At 49.3% G+C, this 15,736-nt stretch overlaps 5 protein-coding genes across 9 annotated transcripts; 2 read left to right on the plus strand and 3 right to left on the minus strand.

The window, feature by feature from the left end:
• Positions 1-406: 406 nt before the first annotated feature.
• Positions 407-2,533, minus strand: nots (nothepsin). The gene is made up of 9 exons (XM_054800715.1): positions 2,331-2,533; positions 2,072-2,252; positions 1,798-1,915; positions 1,516-1,634; positions 1,245-1,444; positions 1,029-1,166; positions 821-965; positions 653-751; positions 407-583 (listed from the first exon to the last, which is right to left on the minus strand). The coding sequence occupies exons 1-9, from the start codon at positions 2,435-2,437 to the stop codon at positions 407-409; spliced, it is 1,284 nt and encodes a 427-aa protein (XP_054656690.1). The 5' UTR covers positions 2,438-2,533.
• A 92-nt stretch (positions 2,534-2,625) lies between these two features.
• On the minus strand, positions 2,626-6,232 carry cct2 (chaperonin containing TCP1, subunit 2 (beta)). The gene is made up of 16 exons (XM_054752677.1): positions 6,174-6,232; positions 5,364-5,438; positions 5,228-5,293; positions 5,034-5,145; positions 4,889-4,965; positions 4,690-4,802; positions 4,421-4,623; positions 4,261-4,361; positions 4,063-4,190; positions 3,875-3,978; positions 3,657-3,776; positions 3,454-3,582; positions 3,280-3,383; positions 3,122-3,221; positions 2,904-3,045; positions 2,626-2,837 (listed from the first exon to the last, which is right to left on the minus strand). The coding sequence occupies exons 1-16, from the start codon at positions 6,174-6,176 to the stop codon at positions 2,807-2,809; spliced, it is 1,608 nt and encodes a 535-aa protein (XP_054608652.1). The 5' UTR covers positions 6,177-6,232; the 3' UTR covers positions 2,626-2,806.
• Positions 6,233-8,089: 1,857 nt separating this feature from the next.
• On the plus strand, positions 8,090-12,893 carry LOC129167955 (protein SCO2 homolog, mitochondrial). Of its 2 annotated transcripts, XM_054752678.1 has the most exons (3): positions 8,090-8,246; positions 8,329-12,701; positions 12,833-12,893. In XM_054752678.1, coding segments are annotated over exons 1-2 (792 nt in total). In that variant the 5' UTR covers positions 8,090-8,245; the 3' UTR covers positions 9,120-12,701; positions 12,833-12,893. The 2 variants fall into 2 exon arrangements, with proteins under 2 accessions (XP_054608653.1, XP_054608654.1); XM_054752679.1 differs by lacking the exon at positions 12,833-12,893 and having other exon boundaries at positions 8,092-8,246; positions 8,336-9,660.
• Positions 9,105-13,096, minus strand: ncaph2 (non-SMC condensin II complex, subunit H2). Of its 4 annotated transcripts, none has more exons than XM_054752676.1 (19): positions 12,586-13,096; positions 12,150-12,282; positions 11,982-12,080; positions 11,808-11,869; positions 11,674-11,740; positions 11,554-11,610; positions 11,404-11,483; positions 11,081-11,327; positions 10,946-11,014; positions 10,797-10,869; positions 10,629-10,730; positions 10,521-10,565; positions 10,347-10,417; positions 10,129-10,243; positions 9,996-10,064; positions 9,886-9,926; positions 9,690-9,791; positions 9,472-9,621; positions 9,106-9,386 (listed from the first exon to the last, which is right to left on the minus strand). In XM_054752676.1, the coding sequence occupies exons 2-19, from the start codon at positions 12,255-12,257 to the stop codon at positions 9,246-9,248; spliced, it is 1,698 nt and encodes a 565-aa protein (XP_054608651.1). In that variant the 5' UTR covers positions 12,258-12,282; positions 12,586-13,096; the 3' UTR covers positions 9,106-9,245. The 4 variants fall into 4 exon arrangements, with proteins under 4 accessions (XP_054608649.1, XP_054608651.1, XP_054608650.1 ...); XM_054752675.1 differs by having other exon boundaries at positions 12,539-13,095; XM_054752674.1 differs by lacking the exon at positions 12,586-13,096 and having other exon boundaries at positions 9,105-9,386; positions 9,996-10,058; positions 12,150-12,497.
• On the plus strand, positions 12,886-15,129 carry socs2 (suppressor of cytokine signaling 2). The gene is made up of 3 exons (XM_054752680.1): positions 12,886-13,159; positions 13,399-13,590; positions 13,670-15,129. Exons 2-3 carry the CDS (start codon positions 13,461-13,463, stop codon positions 14,140-14,142), a joined length of 603 nt encoding a protein of 200 aa, XP_054608655.1. The 5' UTR covers positions 12,886-13,159; positions 13,399-13,460; the 3' UTR covers positions 14,143-15,129.
• The last annotated feature ends 607 nt before the right edge of the window (positions 15,130-15,736 follow it).

A 15,736-nucleotide genomic window follows, 5' to 3' on the forward strand; every position in this document is an offset into this window, starting at 1 on the left:
AGTCTCATTAGGAGCATGCCCCGATGTTGTCAGGCATGCGTACAAGCACGTGGGGGCCACACAAACTACTGAGAATCATTTTGAGTTGCTACAATGACATTTTAGCAAAATGGACCAGTCTGCTGCATCATTTTTTCACTTTCATTTTTGGGGTGTCTTTGATTTCCCCCCTCTATAGGGTGATCATTTTCATTTCTATCAAATGATGTGGCATCATTTTGTTACTAATACATCACCCACTTATTATCAGGAAAGATATTCAACATAATTTTTCCCACAGTTTAGATCTGATGTGTTTTCGAAGTGTTCCTCTAATTCTTTTGAGCAGTATATTTACTTCAGGAAGATAGTGTGAGGATGTAGACAGACGCCAATGAAGTTGCCTTTATTGATGACAAATCAGACTTTAATGGTCAGCTGGATGGCGAGCCGGCGCAAAACCAACGCGGTCCTGTCCTCTGTCAAAGACGCTGTAATACTCGCTTAGAAATACATCGCCCAGAATCCACAGGGGGCCTTGTGGCGAGACAATGTCCACTGCCTGGAAGCCGCTGAAGCACAGCTCTCTGTCAGCCAGCATCTCCTGAGGGTCACACATTTGGTCACCTGACTGGTCACAGCAGGCATGATGCAAGACAAAAACCATGCTGACCTTCCTCACGTAGTGCTCTGCCGTCAGCGTGTACTCCATCCCGCCCAGGATGAAAGTGACGCGCGGCAAACTGGACACCCTGGCGCAGTCGATGAGGAACTGTCAGTGCACACAGTCAGTCAGTCACATGACCTGACGGCTTGATGATGTCACCCCTAGACCTCTCACCTCTCCGATGTTTGTGGGCGTGGCTCCAATCAGCTGCTGGAGGATGAGGATGTCATTGGTTGGCCCGGCGATGAGGGAGGTACCCGTGTCCACGATGGCCTGGCAGCCGCGAGGACAGAAGGAACTTACGCCTTGGACCTCCACGCTGGAACACGCCCACACAGCATGTCAGTACGCTGACCTTTAGACACCACCGGGAGGCACGCACCTGTCCATCTTGATCTGCCAGTAGCCTTTGGCTGTGACTGGAAGCCATGTGATCGGTCCGTTGTACAAGGCCTCATCAATGCCGCCAAACACGAGTTCACCGTCCACGCCGCCACCGCTGCCGCTGCCACTCGACCTCCTGCAAGCCACAAACGTCTCTCTCTCATCAAAGCACGTTTTACTTACTGAGAAGCTCTCTGGTGAGGTGAGGCTACACCTGCTGAGGTAGAAGGAGAAGATGGGCGCCTCCACCCCCTTCTGAGCCATCATGCTGTCAAACACAGGGTTTCCCAGGATCTCCGCCAGGGGTGGATACGCCATCCCCAGAACGCCGTCAAACCTCGCCAGTACAAAGGTGGCACCGGGCTCGTAGACTGACTCGCCAAACTCCTGGCCGAGGACGGTCACGCCCCCTACCTGTAGAAGACCCCTCAGAATAGAACAGCCTACATTTGAACAGGCTAGAACTAGAGCAGCTTAGACTAGACCTTCAGCGTGTCTCTGGCCATGACTCCAAGCAGGTGTCCTGATCCGTAATGGATGCCAAATGTTCGCCCATCATGGCGAAATGAAGTTGACTCGAACGCTCGGAATCGTTTGTGCAGTGCTGTGTACACACACACACACACACACACACACACACACACACACACACGTCAATGGCCTCTTATCATGAGATGTGGTCAAACTGCTCTGACCTTCTCCTCGGTGGGAATCACGCGGAGGTCAAACTGTATGTGTGTGTGTGTGTGTGTGTGTGTATACGGTACCGCAGGCCTGGCTGACGCAGTAGGACGATGGCACCCACAGGTCAGCTGAGCCGGTGTCAAAGACCACAGAGAAGTTTTGCTCCGGAGTCCCAAGGCTGATTTCACCGTAGTACTGAGCCTGACACACACACACACACACACACACACACAGCAGACTTGGATGTTAAGAAGCACTGACTGTAAAGCCACCATAGTGACAGCTAACATTGCTCGTCATCGCCCTCTGGTGGCTGAGTGAAGAAGACAGCCATGATCAAGGTGATGCCTCACGTACATCCATAAAGTTGTAGAGCTTCTCGCTGGAACGCCCGAGGCGCAGCGACGGCGTTCCGGCAGGGAAGCAGTGAGCGTAGCGGCGGCTGAAGGCGTCGGGGTGGTGATCCCGCAGGAAGTCCTGCAGCTGACCGTTGGCCCGCAGCTGTGAACGAATGGAAGGCGCCCGCCTCAGCGGGACCCTGGAGGAACCCCCACCCCCAAACATCTTCAACACCAGCGAAGGTCTCTGAACGCATCACTGGGTGGACCTTTCTTACCTGAGCAGGGCCCAGCTGGTGTACGGGCACAACAGAAGCAGCAGCAGCAACCTGACCATGTCTGCCTCAGCTGGTCCACTGCAGACTGACCGCCAGTGGATACGCATGAGGTTATCAGACGCCACGTGCACGCCGGCTACACCCAGCAGGGATCAATATACGTGCACGAGCATGTGTTGAACAGTAAGAATAATTTTAGGAAGGTTTGTGTTCAAATCCACTCTTAATGTTGATAAACTCTAATTGCTGGTTTGATACAGTGATGTCATACGAAAGACATTGAGCAAAAAAGGTCTAACAGAAAAGTTCATTTATTTCTGTGAACAAAACAAAAGACATCCAAACTTTTGCAAGCGATGCTAAGTGGCTAAGAGCTAGTGCTTCAGTTAGCCACCGAAGAGGAGCATTTCTCTGACGTGAACTACACAGTGGAGATAAATAAAGACCATGTCATCCATCTTCATCACGCTCTTCCTCTAACACGGATGGTGGTCTGGAACTCTCTTCCTGCAAACATCAACAACGTGTCAACGTGCGGTCTTGCCGTCTTCTTTTGGCGAGCATGTGACTGACCTGGGAGCAGCTTTGATGATGTTGTCCACCCTCAGGATCATCTCCGCGGCCTCCGAGGCGCTCAACAGCACCTGACGTTTCACCTGGAAGGACTCTGTGATGCCCAGCTGCGCCATGTCGCCCACAGCACCCTCCGACATGTCTGCGGGTCACACTCAGGTCATAAGCCGTGCGCGTCAATAAACTGACGAGGGAGATCGTGTGACGCGTGGACTCACTCAAGCCGAAGGTGGTCTTGTTCTCCTGGTGCGCCGCGCGCAGTTGAGCCACCAGGTCGGCGCTGTCGTAGCCGGCGTTGTCAGCGATGATCGTGGGAAGCTGAGGAGGAAGCTGAAGGTCAGCTGATGGCAAACGAGATGACGATTTCTTTCTTTACCATCATCAGGGCCTTGGCGAAGGACTCCATGGCGACCGCCTCCTTCCCTGGCGTCTTATTGGCCAAATCGCTGACCACCTTGGCCATCAGCATCTCTGAGCAGCCTGACAAGACAGCAGCTCGGCGTCAGAGGTCACATGTCAACGCTACACTGCCTGAAGGGGGCACTCGTACCTCCGCCGTAGACGGTGCGCGGCTCTTTGACGGTCTGCGCCAACACACACAGGGCGTCGTGCAGCGACCGCTCCGCCTCGTCCAGAATCTGCTGAGTCGCTCCTCGCAGCACGATGGTGCATGCCTCACCTGGGAAAATCACAAGTCAGGCGAACACGTCGACGTGCATGTGTCTGTGTGCGTGCGAGCATGCACGTGCGTACCCATGGCCACGCCCGAGAAGTGAATGAGCGTGTCCTCGCCGATCATCACTTCCTCGATCAGCTTGCAGTGACCCAACTTCACCAAGTCCGGATGCTCGAAGGTCGACGTGATCTCGCCGCCTGCACACGCACACACACATTTAATACACCTTCACACACACACACACACACACACACACACACACACACACACACACACAGAGTCATTATTCACGTACCTGTGACCAGGGCCAGGCGCTCCACACCAGCAAAGTCGGCGTGTTCGATGGCCATGACGCCAGCCTGAGCGAAGAGCTGCTCGGGGTAGTTGTAGATGAGCTGCCTGGCACCATAGAAGAAGAGCAACAACGTGACGGCGTGCCGCAGGGTGTGGCCACAGAAGAACAATAGTTGGTATAGACGTCACCTGTTGATGAAGCAGTTGATGCCGTGTTTGAGGATGCGCTCCACCTTCTCCTTCATCTTCTCCTTCTCAGCCAGCTCGATCTCAGCCACCTTCGCCGTCGAGTCCACGCGAACCCTCGACCCAAAGATCTGTGTCACAAAAATCACGTTTGTTCTGCTAAAATATAAGAAAAGGGCTGAAGGGGCGGGGCTTCCTCACCTTGATCTTGTCTGTGTCCATGCCAGTGTTGGCGATGAGGATATTGGCGTTCTCAAGCCTCTTGGGTTGGTTCACTCCGATTTTCTTGTCCAACAGGAAACCTGAGGAAGGACACGGTCACGTGACTGCACAGCTGAGGGGGGGATCGCGGCGCACTCACCTTCGTCCAGGTAGGAGTCGGTGAGGCTGCCGCCGAGCTTTTTGATGACGTGGATGGCCTCCAGGTTGCCCGAGCCTTTCAGCCTCATGACGGCGTCCACGGCCAGCTGGGAGAAGTGGTCCTTGTGGTGGGTCAGCAGTTTGGACGACAGAGTGGTGCGCGCGATGTTCAGGAGGTCCTCCTGGAAACGGGCCGGGTCATTGCTATGGAGACGAGGAGAGGGTATTAATATATATGTTAATGTTGAAGAGCCAACAGAAGCAGGGCACCTGTGATCCACAGCCGCCTCCCGCAGAGCCTCACGGGCCGCCTGCGTGGACTTCCTCCAGCCTGAGATGATGGTCTGTGGGTGGATCTTCTTAGCGATCAGAAGCTCCGCCTCCTATCGATGTGATCGCAAAGATGGTCACGTGCCCTTACCTTCTACATAAACTGAAAGTGTGACATTGTGATTTGGCAGATTTTTACCCGAAGAAGCTCGGCTGCCAGAACGGTGACGGACGTCGTTCCATCGCCGACTTCGTCATCCTGGACCTTGGACATGTCTATAAACGCACACGGTAAGTCCTGTGCCACGCCCACCACTGGGTCGACACCAAGCGCCATCACTCACCAACCAGAACTTTAGCGGCTGGGTTGTCGACGCCGATGGCCTTCAGGATAGTGGCGCCGTCATTTGTCACCGTCACTGCGGCGCCTTTCCCGCCTCCCAGCAGAATTTTATCCTGGCGATGACAGCACAGACGCGGTCACACAAAGCCTACGCCAGCTCATGAAGGACAAATGTAGACTCAGTGAATGCCTCACCATGCCCTTGGGCCCTAGAGTGCTCTTCACCAGATCCCCGATGGCGATGGCACCCACAAAAGACGACTGCAAGTACAACACACACGGTTTAGCAAACAATAACAATGAGGATAAAGAGTTGGCAGGAGATACACACCAGACGAGCAGTTTCAGCTTTCTCCTCGTCAGCTCCATGCTTGAAGATGTTAACGGGGGCCATGGACAGGGACGCCTGCAGAGACATCATCAATAAACATGTGCGATGTTTAGCTGTTTTAGCAGCTTTTTTATGGTGTTTTATGTGTGATGGTAATAATGATACATTATATTTATGCAAATGCATGGCTGAGAAATAACCAAATCAAGAAAAATGTATGCTACAACTTTGGAAGCCAATATATCCGAGCTCCAGCATCATTCATCCTGGAAAGCACTAGAAGCTTTGCCACAAAGTCCATAACAAGTAAACGGAATACGGCAAATAGTACACATGATAAGACAGTACTAAGTACAACGACGATCAGCTCTTTATGTCACCACGTTATGTGAATCTGCTACGTCATTTTCCCTCCCGGCTTGCTGACAGCCACAAAGGCAGTATGACGCGCTAAGCTAACATGCTAACCAGCAGTGATGAGAACACACCAAACAAAAGGACACAATAAAACGCTTACATTACTTTTAATATTAACTCATAGACATTTGATTACTTCACATGATATTTAAGGATGTTTAAAACCAGCTCTGAAGCAATCAAATAAGCTGCTTGATAGCACATAACGCCCATGTGCTCGCCGCTAGCCCCGCTGGCTAACGGAGCGCCCAGTCACGCAGAAAAAGCAAACATGATTAAATCTTCCAAAATGATCTGTATGACTGTTTATCAATAAGTTAACCGGGAAGCTCCATATTGTCTTCAGTCACATTTGTAAGGTTACGCCGCCGATAAATAAGTAGGAAAACTCACCATGATGTGCTCGGTTGTGGATACGCACAGCAGAAGGGCTGGACAACGGAGTGACGCACTTGACGTAAGACAATGACGCAGTTACGTAAAATGTGTACCTGCTGCCGGTGTTGTGCCCTGGACTTTCTTTGTTATTTTGACAGAATAACATCACTTGCTGTTGTATTACAACACATTTTATTACGACATAACAGATTATTAGATTATCATTTTAAATGTCATGTTATGTCGTTTGATGATTTCAAACGTCTACATCAAGAAGGTCCTTTTCCACTTGTCTTCTTTAGGCCCCACTTATGGCCTCTGTGATTGGTTGACTGGACAGGGAGGCAATAGATGTGCATGGGGAACTTCCTGAAGTAACTGCTGACCCAGGGTCTGTAAGAGCATGAACACAAACATGGCAATGACTTTGGCATTTTTTGTTGTCACGTGGCGTGGAGGTGTGCGTTTGGTACCTGGCGACGCTCTGGCTGAGGCTGAGGAAGCAGAGGTTCTTCCGCATTTGTCGGTTCTTTTCTCTTTGTAGGAAGTCAGCTTCTTGCTTTCGTTGGACGTCGAGACACAGAGACTCTCTGAGCCGTTCCTCGATAGAACCCAGCTGGTGAAAGACAGTCACATGACCTGTGTTGTCATTGTATGTCATCAGGCAGCGCTGTTCTCTAGAGGTTCGCTGTGTGACACTGACCTCCTCCAGCAGAGTCCTGTGGGCCTGCACCTTCCTGTTCATCTCCTTTGGATGAGGAGACGTCCTCCTGGCCTCCTGCTTGTCTTCTTGCTCATGACTCACGCCTGCTGTGGACGGCAGGAAAGAAGAACTGACAGAAAGGATGTGATGAGTTGACATGTGACTATGTGAAGAAAAAGAAGCTAAGTGTGACCTAGGCCAAACAAAACATGAAGCATCATGAATGTCAACACACACGTTCAGGTTTACAGTGGCCTCTAATCACTGCAACACACACACTGGTATCAATGAAATGCAAGCTTGTGTCACATAACAAGTGTTCTCCAGTGTCAGCTGGCTGCGTTCTCACCTGCGCTCCCGACTGGCCGCCTCCTCCCGGATCTCAGAGAGATGGTGAGCACCCATCATGCTTTGCAGCACATGCACACACACAGCATCAAGTGTCACTTAATGACTTGTTCTCAGAGGAGCTGAGAAGAAGACACCATTTCCTCCAAAGATAGTTTCCATGGTGACACACACATATACACACTTTGTACACATTCTTTAAAAAAATTTAAGTTAATAAAGATGACAGTTGCAGCCAATCAGAGAGTTGCTTTTGTTAATCTGTGCCGGCATACAAATGTGAACCAATGACAACTAAAATCTTTGCATTTAACTCTTAATTGTACATGTCAATCATAAGTTTGGGTTGTAAATGAAAGGTAATGTATGACGTCACCTTTACATATAAATATGTGAAGTACAGTAAATGCATGAGAGAAATAAGTTTAAATCGTTAGCAGAAAAAGACATTCAGGAGCTCACCTTGTGTGGAGTGTCTTGTGTGTCAGCTGTGAATGAGTTAGTGTTAATGAGCACTTGAATGACTTCTCTGTGCTCCACTTCACTCCCGACATGTCACTTCTAATTATTAGAATTAGATTTTCTTTTTCTGCAGAATGAGCAGTTTGGCATGGAAAATACACCGTAAAAACGTAACACTTCATTATTGACATTAGGTGATTAGTTATAATGTGCATATTTCTTCACATATATTCATTCAGTAACATTGATAACAAAATAATTCAACAAGCTACTTTTAGTATTGCGGACCTTCATGAAGTAAATATTATGACTAAGCTTGTGTACAATGAAGAATGAATTTTAAAAATGAGTCCTACTTTCAACCAGTAGGTGGCGGTGCGCACATGCAGCTGTCTGGTGTTGCAGTGTGAATAGAAGAAGAAACTGACATGCGCAGTGCGGGCCACCAAACAGCGCGAGTTGCTAACTGCTAATACAGCTTTAGCTATCAGGATAGCGGTTGCATTTGTTTCAGGCATATTTTGTAACCGCACAAGTCGACGAAGCTTGAAAAAGTCACGTCCGGACTACAAAAAGTAAAGTTGACCTTGCTACAAGTTGTGTAAGTGTAAAGATAAAAAGTAATAATGATCATAATGGTGTGTGTGTGTGTGTCAGTGTTCAGGTGTATGATGGCTGGTCTCCGTGGAAGCTTCCTGGCATGTGCTCAAGTCCACCAGACGTCCTCAGAAGGCCCACTCAGGATCCACTGTGGTCTGCTGGCTCAGACTAGGTTCTTGTCTCAAGGTCAGAGGTCGTCAGCCCAGGTCAAGCTGAGGACTCGTGTGGCTGTGACGCTGTTGTTTGGCGGTGGATTGCTGGCGGCGTGGGGCTTTGTGCATGCAGAGAAGCAGCAGAAAGACAGGAGACAGCGTTTGGACCAGCTTCGTCAAGTAGCTCTGGGTCAGGGGAACTTCAGCCTCCTAGACCAGAACGGTCGGCGGCGCACCAAGCGGGACTTCCTGGGCCACTGGGTGCTGCTGTACTTCGGTTTCACACACTGTCCCGACATCTGCCCGGATGAACTCGACAAGATGAGCGCTGTGGTGGAAGCTCTGGACCGGGACCTGTCTCTGCCTCCGGTCCAGCCAGTCTTTGTCACAGTGGACCCGGAGCGCGACGACGTGGCGGCACTGGCTCGCTACGTCAAAGACTTCCACCCTCGCCTGGTGGGTCTCACTGGCACGGCCAAGGAGGTGAAGGAGGCGGGCCGGGACTACCGGGTCTACGCCAGTGCCGGCCCCAAGGACGAGGACGGGGACTACATCGTGGACCACACCATCCTCATCTACTTGCTGAGTCCTGACGGCCTCTTTGTGGACTACTACAACCGCATGAAGAACCAGGAGCAGATCACAGAGAGTGTGCGGAACCACATCAAGAACCACCGCATGCTCTCTGATGCATGAACATACGTGTACGCTTAATAAAAACATTTAATGACATTAATAACAATGGCTGTCTGAAATGAATGAAGCCCTTTTCTATATCAATGATGAAGGGGCTCATTGGTGGTCTTTTGATGCTTCCCGTCATCAAGAAGTGTTCATCGTGCTGGCGGGGAGACTTTTAAACCTGTCGGTAGCTCGTTGTGTGCTGATAAGCGTCAACGCCATCGAGTCCAAGCTCTCATCCAAACCATCAACACTGTCGATGGCCACCGTGTTGTCGTTGGCCTGAAACGTGCATAGAAAAGAAAAAAAAATTCAGACACCGCGCTGCTTTGGGATGCCGTGATGTCAGTGATGATGTCAGAGTTACCAGCTGTAGCGATGCCAGCAGGAACTTGCAGGCTTCAAAATTGTCCAAGCCGGACACGATGGACGAAAAGGAGCGGCGCTGGCCCACGGTGTTCAACGCCGAGACGATTCTATCGCCGTATTGGTGAATGTCAAACGGCACGCGCTCCTCCTGCAACAGGAAATGGCGTCAGGTGTGAAGAGTCTACTTCCTGCTCACAGTAGGGTCCAGCTAACTACCTGCTGAGACAGCTGGGGGTGGATCTTGTCCTCCCAGTCTTTGACCCGTCGAGACAGCGCTGTCTCCTGCACGTAACCTTGACAGTTGATCACCAGCTGCTCCTGGACGCCGCCACGCGGAAGACACGTCTTGGTTAACGTGCTAAAAGTGCGCTCCTTAATCTTGTCATGGTGACGAGTGACCGTCAAGACCTACCACTCGCAGTTTGACGAGGTCTTCGTAGGTCAGCTGAGCTCCTGCAAACAAATGCCGACGTCAAGCACAGAGTGGAAACAAAGACAACGGCGAGGACACAAGGAGCACACCTGGCACGCCGTCTTCTTCTGCCTCACATTCAACAGGAAGTTGTTCATGTTCACAGAGGTCTTCTGCACCTTCAAACCAACCTGATACATCTTAGACACACAATCTATGTATTCATGCGGAACACACACACACCTGCCATGTCCAGCTCTATGAAGCCCTCCACAGGCTCCGCCTCATGATCATGTGGCCCCACCTCCTCAAGCTGCAGTAAGTTTCTCGTCAGTTCCCCGTCAGTCACAAACACGCCCTGTGACATCACACATACACACGTTAGCTCCTCCCATTGATGTCACACCCCTTAGTCCCGCCCAGTGACATCAAGAAAAGGTGAGGATGAAGCAAGCACTGACTTGTTTCCTGTTGATTCTCTTGCGAGAGCTCAGCTTGCTTTTGATGGTGCTGAGATAAACGTAGTTTAGGTCTGAAAGAAGAAATGGTCGATTTGATCATCAATGTGTGACACCATTGTGAGTGAAAGCTATGCTAACACGTTAGCAAACATCACGTGATCATGCGACACATGCCGATGAACGTGGGCCCCTTCCTCAACTTGGAATCGGGAGGATCGTCTGCAAGAACGAGAAGCTTTTAGGCAACGACGCCTCACACGCGGACGCGACCGGATGTCTTACAGTTTCGTTTGAACCATCGACAGAAGTCCTGCAGGGGAGCCGCGCGCTTTCGTTTCCTCTTCCCTCCGTCGTCCAGACCCGCGGGAACCTCGTAGCACTTTCCTGAAGAGCAAGCGGATGTCAGACCCGCCAAGAACCACCAAGTGACCACGTCGCCAAACCCCTTACCTAACTTGATGGCCTTCTCGCCCTTCTTGTTGAGCTCGGTGGCGTATGGGTCGTGAAGCGTCCACGCGGTGACCTGAAAGGAGAAGCAAACGATGTGCACAGACCGTCTCGCACGACCAGATACGCAAGCAAGGGTGAGGTCTGCGTACGGCAGGTAGCTCCGCCTCCTCAGCGACAACCTGCTGCCGTGGTCGAATCATGCGAGGTTCACTCGGAGCCTGAGCGTCAAAAAATATGCACCTTAGAGATTATAAGACACACACTTCAAATATGTTCTTGCAAACCTGCTGCCTCTCCACGTGCTCCTCTGCTTCCTGCTCCACGTCCATCACGTCGTCCACAGGAGGCACGCTCTCCTCGGCTATGTCTCCAAAATTGGCACCAACTGACATGGCGACAAGCTGCAGGTTCTGGTCTAAGTGAGGCGTGCTAGACTTGGCGCCCTGATTGAGGAGGATCATGTCCCGGTGTCCTGGGAGGAACAGATTTATCCAGAAGTCCTTCTGGCTGCACACAATTTCACCTTTCACACTGTGAAACACAAAAAGACAGCAGCTGACACCACCAGGTCACATGTGGTGCCACACGGGAGGAAGATGCCACCCACCTGATGAGGGGCAGCTTCTGCTTGTCGTGGTTTTCGGGAGCAATCAGAGACTCTGGAGGAAGCGGAGTCACCTTTACCGGCTGACAGGAAAAAAGAAGTCAGTGCGAGCGACACAAACAGTTGCTGCTGTTGCTTGCAAGAACATCTGACCGTGTTCATGTCCGCCTTGTCCGAGGTGTCCGTCACGTTGATGTCCACGAGCGAGAACTGCACGCATCAAGCAGACATCAATAAAGACCCCAGCAGCAACACCCACTTCCTGTTTCTTACCTCGTCTTCTTTGGACGTTGCTTCATCTGTGTCGGCATCCTCGCACGTTGTGGCTTGTTTGCTTCGTCTGTCGGGAGAGAACACGTTGAAGGAAGGAAAATGTCAAAGGTGACAGTCGGCCTGAAGATGCTCACTTCTTGTTCCTGTCGTTGATGTACTCCAAAGTCCGGTAAACCAGACTGTGGAGCAGCTCCACCTGCAACAACATCGTCATTAAGTTTCAAAAGCTTCATTCTAGTTGGCTGGAAGGTGAAGTTATTTTTATTTGCTATATAGCGCCCGTCCAACCGAAACTGTACACTCCTGACCTTCTTGCTGTAGATGGAGGCTGAGCCTTGGATGAGCAGCGCCGCCTCTGCAAAGTCCAGGCGGGTTTTGCCATCAAATGTGATGCACATCTCGTCCAACTGCAACACACACGCACACCTTGACAACATGTTCATCAGTGAAAGGCGTTTTCACACCGCCAAAGTCACCTCCTCCAAGTAGTCGTTTAATTCAGATGCCAGGTCGATGTCCCAGTTGTCAGTGAGCTCCCTGATGGGCTTCAGCAGGTGAGCGAATCTGCTCTCTGTCGCCTCCATGAGTGCATACGACCGCCAGGTGGCGCTGCGATGTAGTAATTTTTCCACATTAAAGTAACAGTTTAAATACTGTGCAATTTCATGATAAACATGTACAGGCATTGGGAAAAAACGATTGGAACTTTTTACTGAACGGGACGTTAACGTATAACGTTAGTTGGCGGATCGACAACTGATCAATAGCAATGTACAAAAATGGTGGAAACTACTGTAACATAACATAAGCATTAAGTCAGTGAAAACATAAAACCATAAAAATGAATGTGATTGACGTTTCTTACCAATACGACAACTAAAAGGACTAAAGCAACAAGACGAATCAAAGTACCCGCCAGCCCGCCTGTTCGCTTCCTGTTATTCTGCTTCTTCTACGATTCTTCCTGGCAGACTCAGCTGCTGACGTGCTGCCATCTGGGGGTCAACCTTGATATCGCGCAGGATAATGTAAATAAACAGTAAATATGTCAAAACATAAAACAATAAATTACATAATTTTCACTTAATTTTGATGGAATGATGAGTCGTGATTTATTGCGCAAACAGGAAAATAAATGTGATTTTTGTCCCCTCGCTAGCGCACGTGCATTCGCTTCCGTCAGTTCCTCTCGGACCACGTGACCATGTTCCTGGAAAGTTCCTGGAAATACTGCTGTTGTTTTGTTTCTGGCGTCGGTTCTGATCACTGCTGCATGTTGGGAGACGAAGCGGACCGAGCCAACGAGTTGGAATAAACATTAAAACCTCGCCAGCATCATGAATAAAGAAGGAGTTAAAAAGACGGTAGCGGTTGACGACTGGACGCGCGCACAGAGGACGTTCTGGGAAGTTCGGACCTTCAAGTGAGTCCTGAACGAGGCGGTACCAGAGCCCAACGAGAGACAAAGAAGTTCCTGAGTGTGCAGGTTGTAAAACCGATCGTTCAAGTGCTTTAAAATGACAACATTGTGCTCGTAGCATGCTCGCTTAGCTGCTAACAGAGTTTATTATTTATTCTTGAAACCTGTCACTGTTCAACTTTTTACTGTCAACCATGTCTTTCAGCACTTTCACAAACATGGAAAGATGTATTCTGTCATTAATTGTATATATTTTTATTAATATTAATAATCATATTATGAATTGTGATGTTTTTGTTCTCCAGAGGCATCTTCCTGGTCCTGGTGGTCGTCCCATGTCTGAGCCACTGAAGGCTGGACGCGTCCAATGACCTGCCAGTCCTCCGAGTCACCCGACGCCATCGAGAGCGACCCAGGAGGGGCGGCGACCTCCAGGGGGCCTGTGGAGTGTGACGAGAGCCGCGTCTCCTTGGCCATGAAGGAGCTGAACAGCACAGGTTGGAGACCTCGGTTGCAAAGTCAGCTTCATTGTGAAAGGCTCTCAGTCTGTCAAGTCTTCTGCGCTTGTGGTTTCAGGCTGGTACTGGGGCAGCCTGAGCGCCAACGAGGCCAAAGAGATCCTGCAGGACGCCGCCGAGGGAACCTTCCTGGTGCGGGACAGCTCTCAGAGGGACTACCTGTTCACCATCTCCGCCATGACGTCGGCGGGTCCCACCAACCTCCGTATCGAGTACCAACACGGCAAGTTCAAGCTGGACTCGGTGCTTCTGGTCAGACCAAAACTCAAGCAGTTTGACAGCGTGGTCCACCTGGTGGAGCACTACGTCAAGCTGTCCAGGACTGGCCACAAGAAGGCGCCCAAGTCTCAGCCCTCCACACCGCCGAACGGAACGGTGCCGCTGCTCCTCACCCGCCCAGCCTACGCCACCATCCCGCCGCTGCAGCACCTGTGTCGCGTCGCCATCAACAGAAGCGCAGGGCGGGTCCGGGACCTGCCCCTGCCCAACAGACTAAAGGACTACGTGGCCGACTACGCCTACAACGTGTAACACTGTCAGCTGACTGGTTCTGACGCTGCCAGGAGACCACAATGTTCATGTTCACAGCATCGCATCATTCCACAGCGTCTTTCACGCTCTTCCTATTTCATGCAGGTCAAAGGACAGGTGACTCTAACATGAAACCCGAACAAGTGTGTGTGTGTGTGTGTGTGTGTGTGTGTGTGTGTGTGTGTGTGCTGTTGATGCCAACCATTGTTGTGTCCTCGGCGTTGGGTCTTGACAAACAGTGCAAAATAGCAAGCGGACCTCTGACCTCATGCACAAATGCTGATGAGTTGATATTTAAATAAAATAAACTTGACTGTTTGATTTATTTTGCGAGTTCTTGTTGTCTCCACACGGTGGCGGCATTGATGAAGCGCTTCAATCGTGTGCGTGTCAGTGAGTTCATCTGTGATCACTTTCTATTGCTTGAGCAGTGTTGCCACAGTTCGTAAAAAAAAGTAATCCGATTACTGACTACTGATTACTGAATTAAAAAGTACCTTGCAGATTATTTCGGAAGTAACTAAGTTACACTACTAGTTACTTTTTCAGTTACTTACAGCGGCTGCCTGCAACACTACCCTTCACGACAGAACGACAACGGGTCTTATTAACACTTATTTTTATTAGTGCATCAGCAGCAATGTATATGAAGTTGAACTTCAATACAAAATCGAAAAGAAATGTTTATTTAAAAAAAAAAAGTCTCACTTGACGTCAGCTTAACTTGGACATGTTTTTATAAAAATGTAAAAAATATATACTGTGTTTCTTGGCATCACCACACAAATACTTTTAAATAAAACAGGGATACAGACTACATCTTCAAGTAACTTAAACTTGCTTTTAACAATTTATATTCGACAAGCTGTAGGGAAAAAAAACAAATTACTGAGTGGGTAAATAATTATTACATGTAGATTTTAGAATAACTTTGCATTGATGTCTATTGATTAAATTATTGTTGAGTGTCTTAAAATAAGTACAGTATGGATATACCGTAACTGTTTAATCAATTAGTCTAATAACTTAGTGAATGATTAACATCTGTTTAAGTGTGTCAAAGGTTAAACAGAAAACTGTTAGCCACAGCTGGCACCAGGCATGGTCAGCAGCTTCAATACATTTTGAAAAAATCTAATTTGGTGTGAGAGTATTTCTTCCTTCTCATAACTGGAGATTAAAGAGCACGCAAGGGGGAGCTGAAATTGGCTTAATTAATTTTCCAAAGTGGTTCTTTGACCTTTAGAAGGTTGTGGAGAATTGCATCTCCAACAAAGCAAAACTTAACTTCCACATTGTTAATAAAACTCTAGAAATTGCTTTGAACAAGTTTTCTAAACAATGAACCGGAGTGGTAATGCACAACAAAACTGGGAAACATCATGTTTCAATTTTTCTGTTACTTCTGTGGTAACTGCATGCTATGAATGAAACAATGGAGAGGCGTGATCAAATCAATGGCTGTACCTCATGAACAGAAGCTTCTCAAACCTCTTGTCAGAAAGTCTATTTCAAGATTCAAGAGTTTTATTGTCATATGCACAGTAAAACAAGTAGTTCTGCTATGCAATGAAATTCTTATTCTGTTCATTCT

Source organism: Dunckerocampus dactyliophorus, chromosome 15 (genome assembly GCF_027744805.1).
Source record: "Dunckerocampus dactyliophorus isolate RoL2022-P2 chromosome 15, RoL_Ddac_1.1, whole genome shotgun sequence".
In the NCBI taxonomy this organism is placed as follows: domain Eukaryota; kingdom Metazoa; phylum Chordata; class Actinopteri; order Syngnathiformes; family Syngnathidae; genus Dunckerocampus; species Dunckerocampus dactyliophorus.

What these genes read in the sequence shown, in the direction of transcription:
- nots (XM_054800715.1), bottom strand. Translation starts at nt 2,437, where the DNA reads ATGCGTATCCACTGGCGGTCAGTCTGCAGTGGACCAGCTGAGGCAGAC. An exon ending in ACCAGCTGGGCCCTGCTCAG is followed by an intron (nt 2,253 to 2,330) that starts GTAAGAAAGGTC and finishes GGGTTCCTCCAG; the next exon opens with GGTCCCGCTGAGGCGGGCGC. An exon ending in CTGCGTCAGCCAGGCCTGCG is followed by an intron (nt 1,635 to 1,797) that starts GTACCGTATACA and finishes GTGTGTACACAG; the next exon opens with CACTGCACAAACGATTCCGA.
- cct2 (XM_054752677.1), bottom strand. An exon ending in CTCTAGGGCCCAAGGGCATG is followed by an intron (nt 5,146 to 5,227) that starts GTGAGGCATTCA and finishes TGTCATCGCCAG; the next exon opens with GATAAAATTCTGCTGGGAGG. An exon ending in GCGCACCGTCTACGGCGGAG is followed by an intron (nt 3,384 to 3,453) that starts GTACGAGTGCCC and finishes CTGTCTTGTCAG; the next exon opens with GCTGCTCAGAGATGCTGATG.
- ncaph2 (XM_054752673.1), bottom strand. Translation starts at nt 12,359, where the DNA reads ATGCCTGTACATGTTTATCATGAAATTGCACAGTATTTAAACTGTTAC. An exon ending in ATCAACGACAGGAACAAGAA is followed by an intron (nt 11,741 to 11,807) that starts GTGAGCATCTTC and finishes CTCTCCCGACAG; the next exon opens with ACGAAGCAAACAAGCCACAA. An exon ending in ACCCCCAGCTGTCTCAGCAG is followed by an intron (nt 9,622 to 9,689) that starts GTAGTTAGCTGG and finishes TTCCTGTTGCAG; the next exon opens with GAGGAGCGCGTGCCGTTTGA.
- socs2 (XM_054752680.1), top strand. Translation starts at nt 13,461, where the DNA reads ATGACCTGCCAGTCCTCCGAGTCACCCGACGCCATCGAGAGCGACCCA. An exon ending in GAAGGAGCTGAACAGCACAG is followed by an intron (nt 13,591 to 13,669) that starts GTTGGAGACCTC and finishes TTGTGGTTTCAG; the next exon opens with GCTGGTACTGGGGCAGCCTG.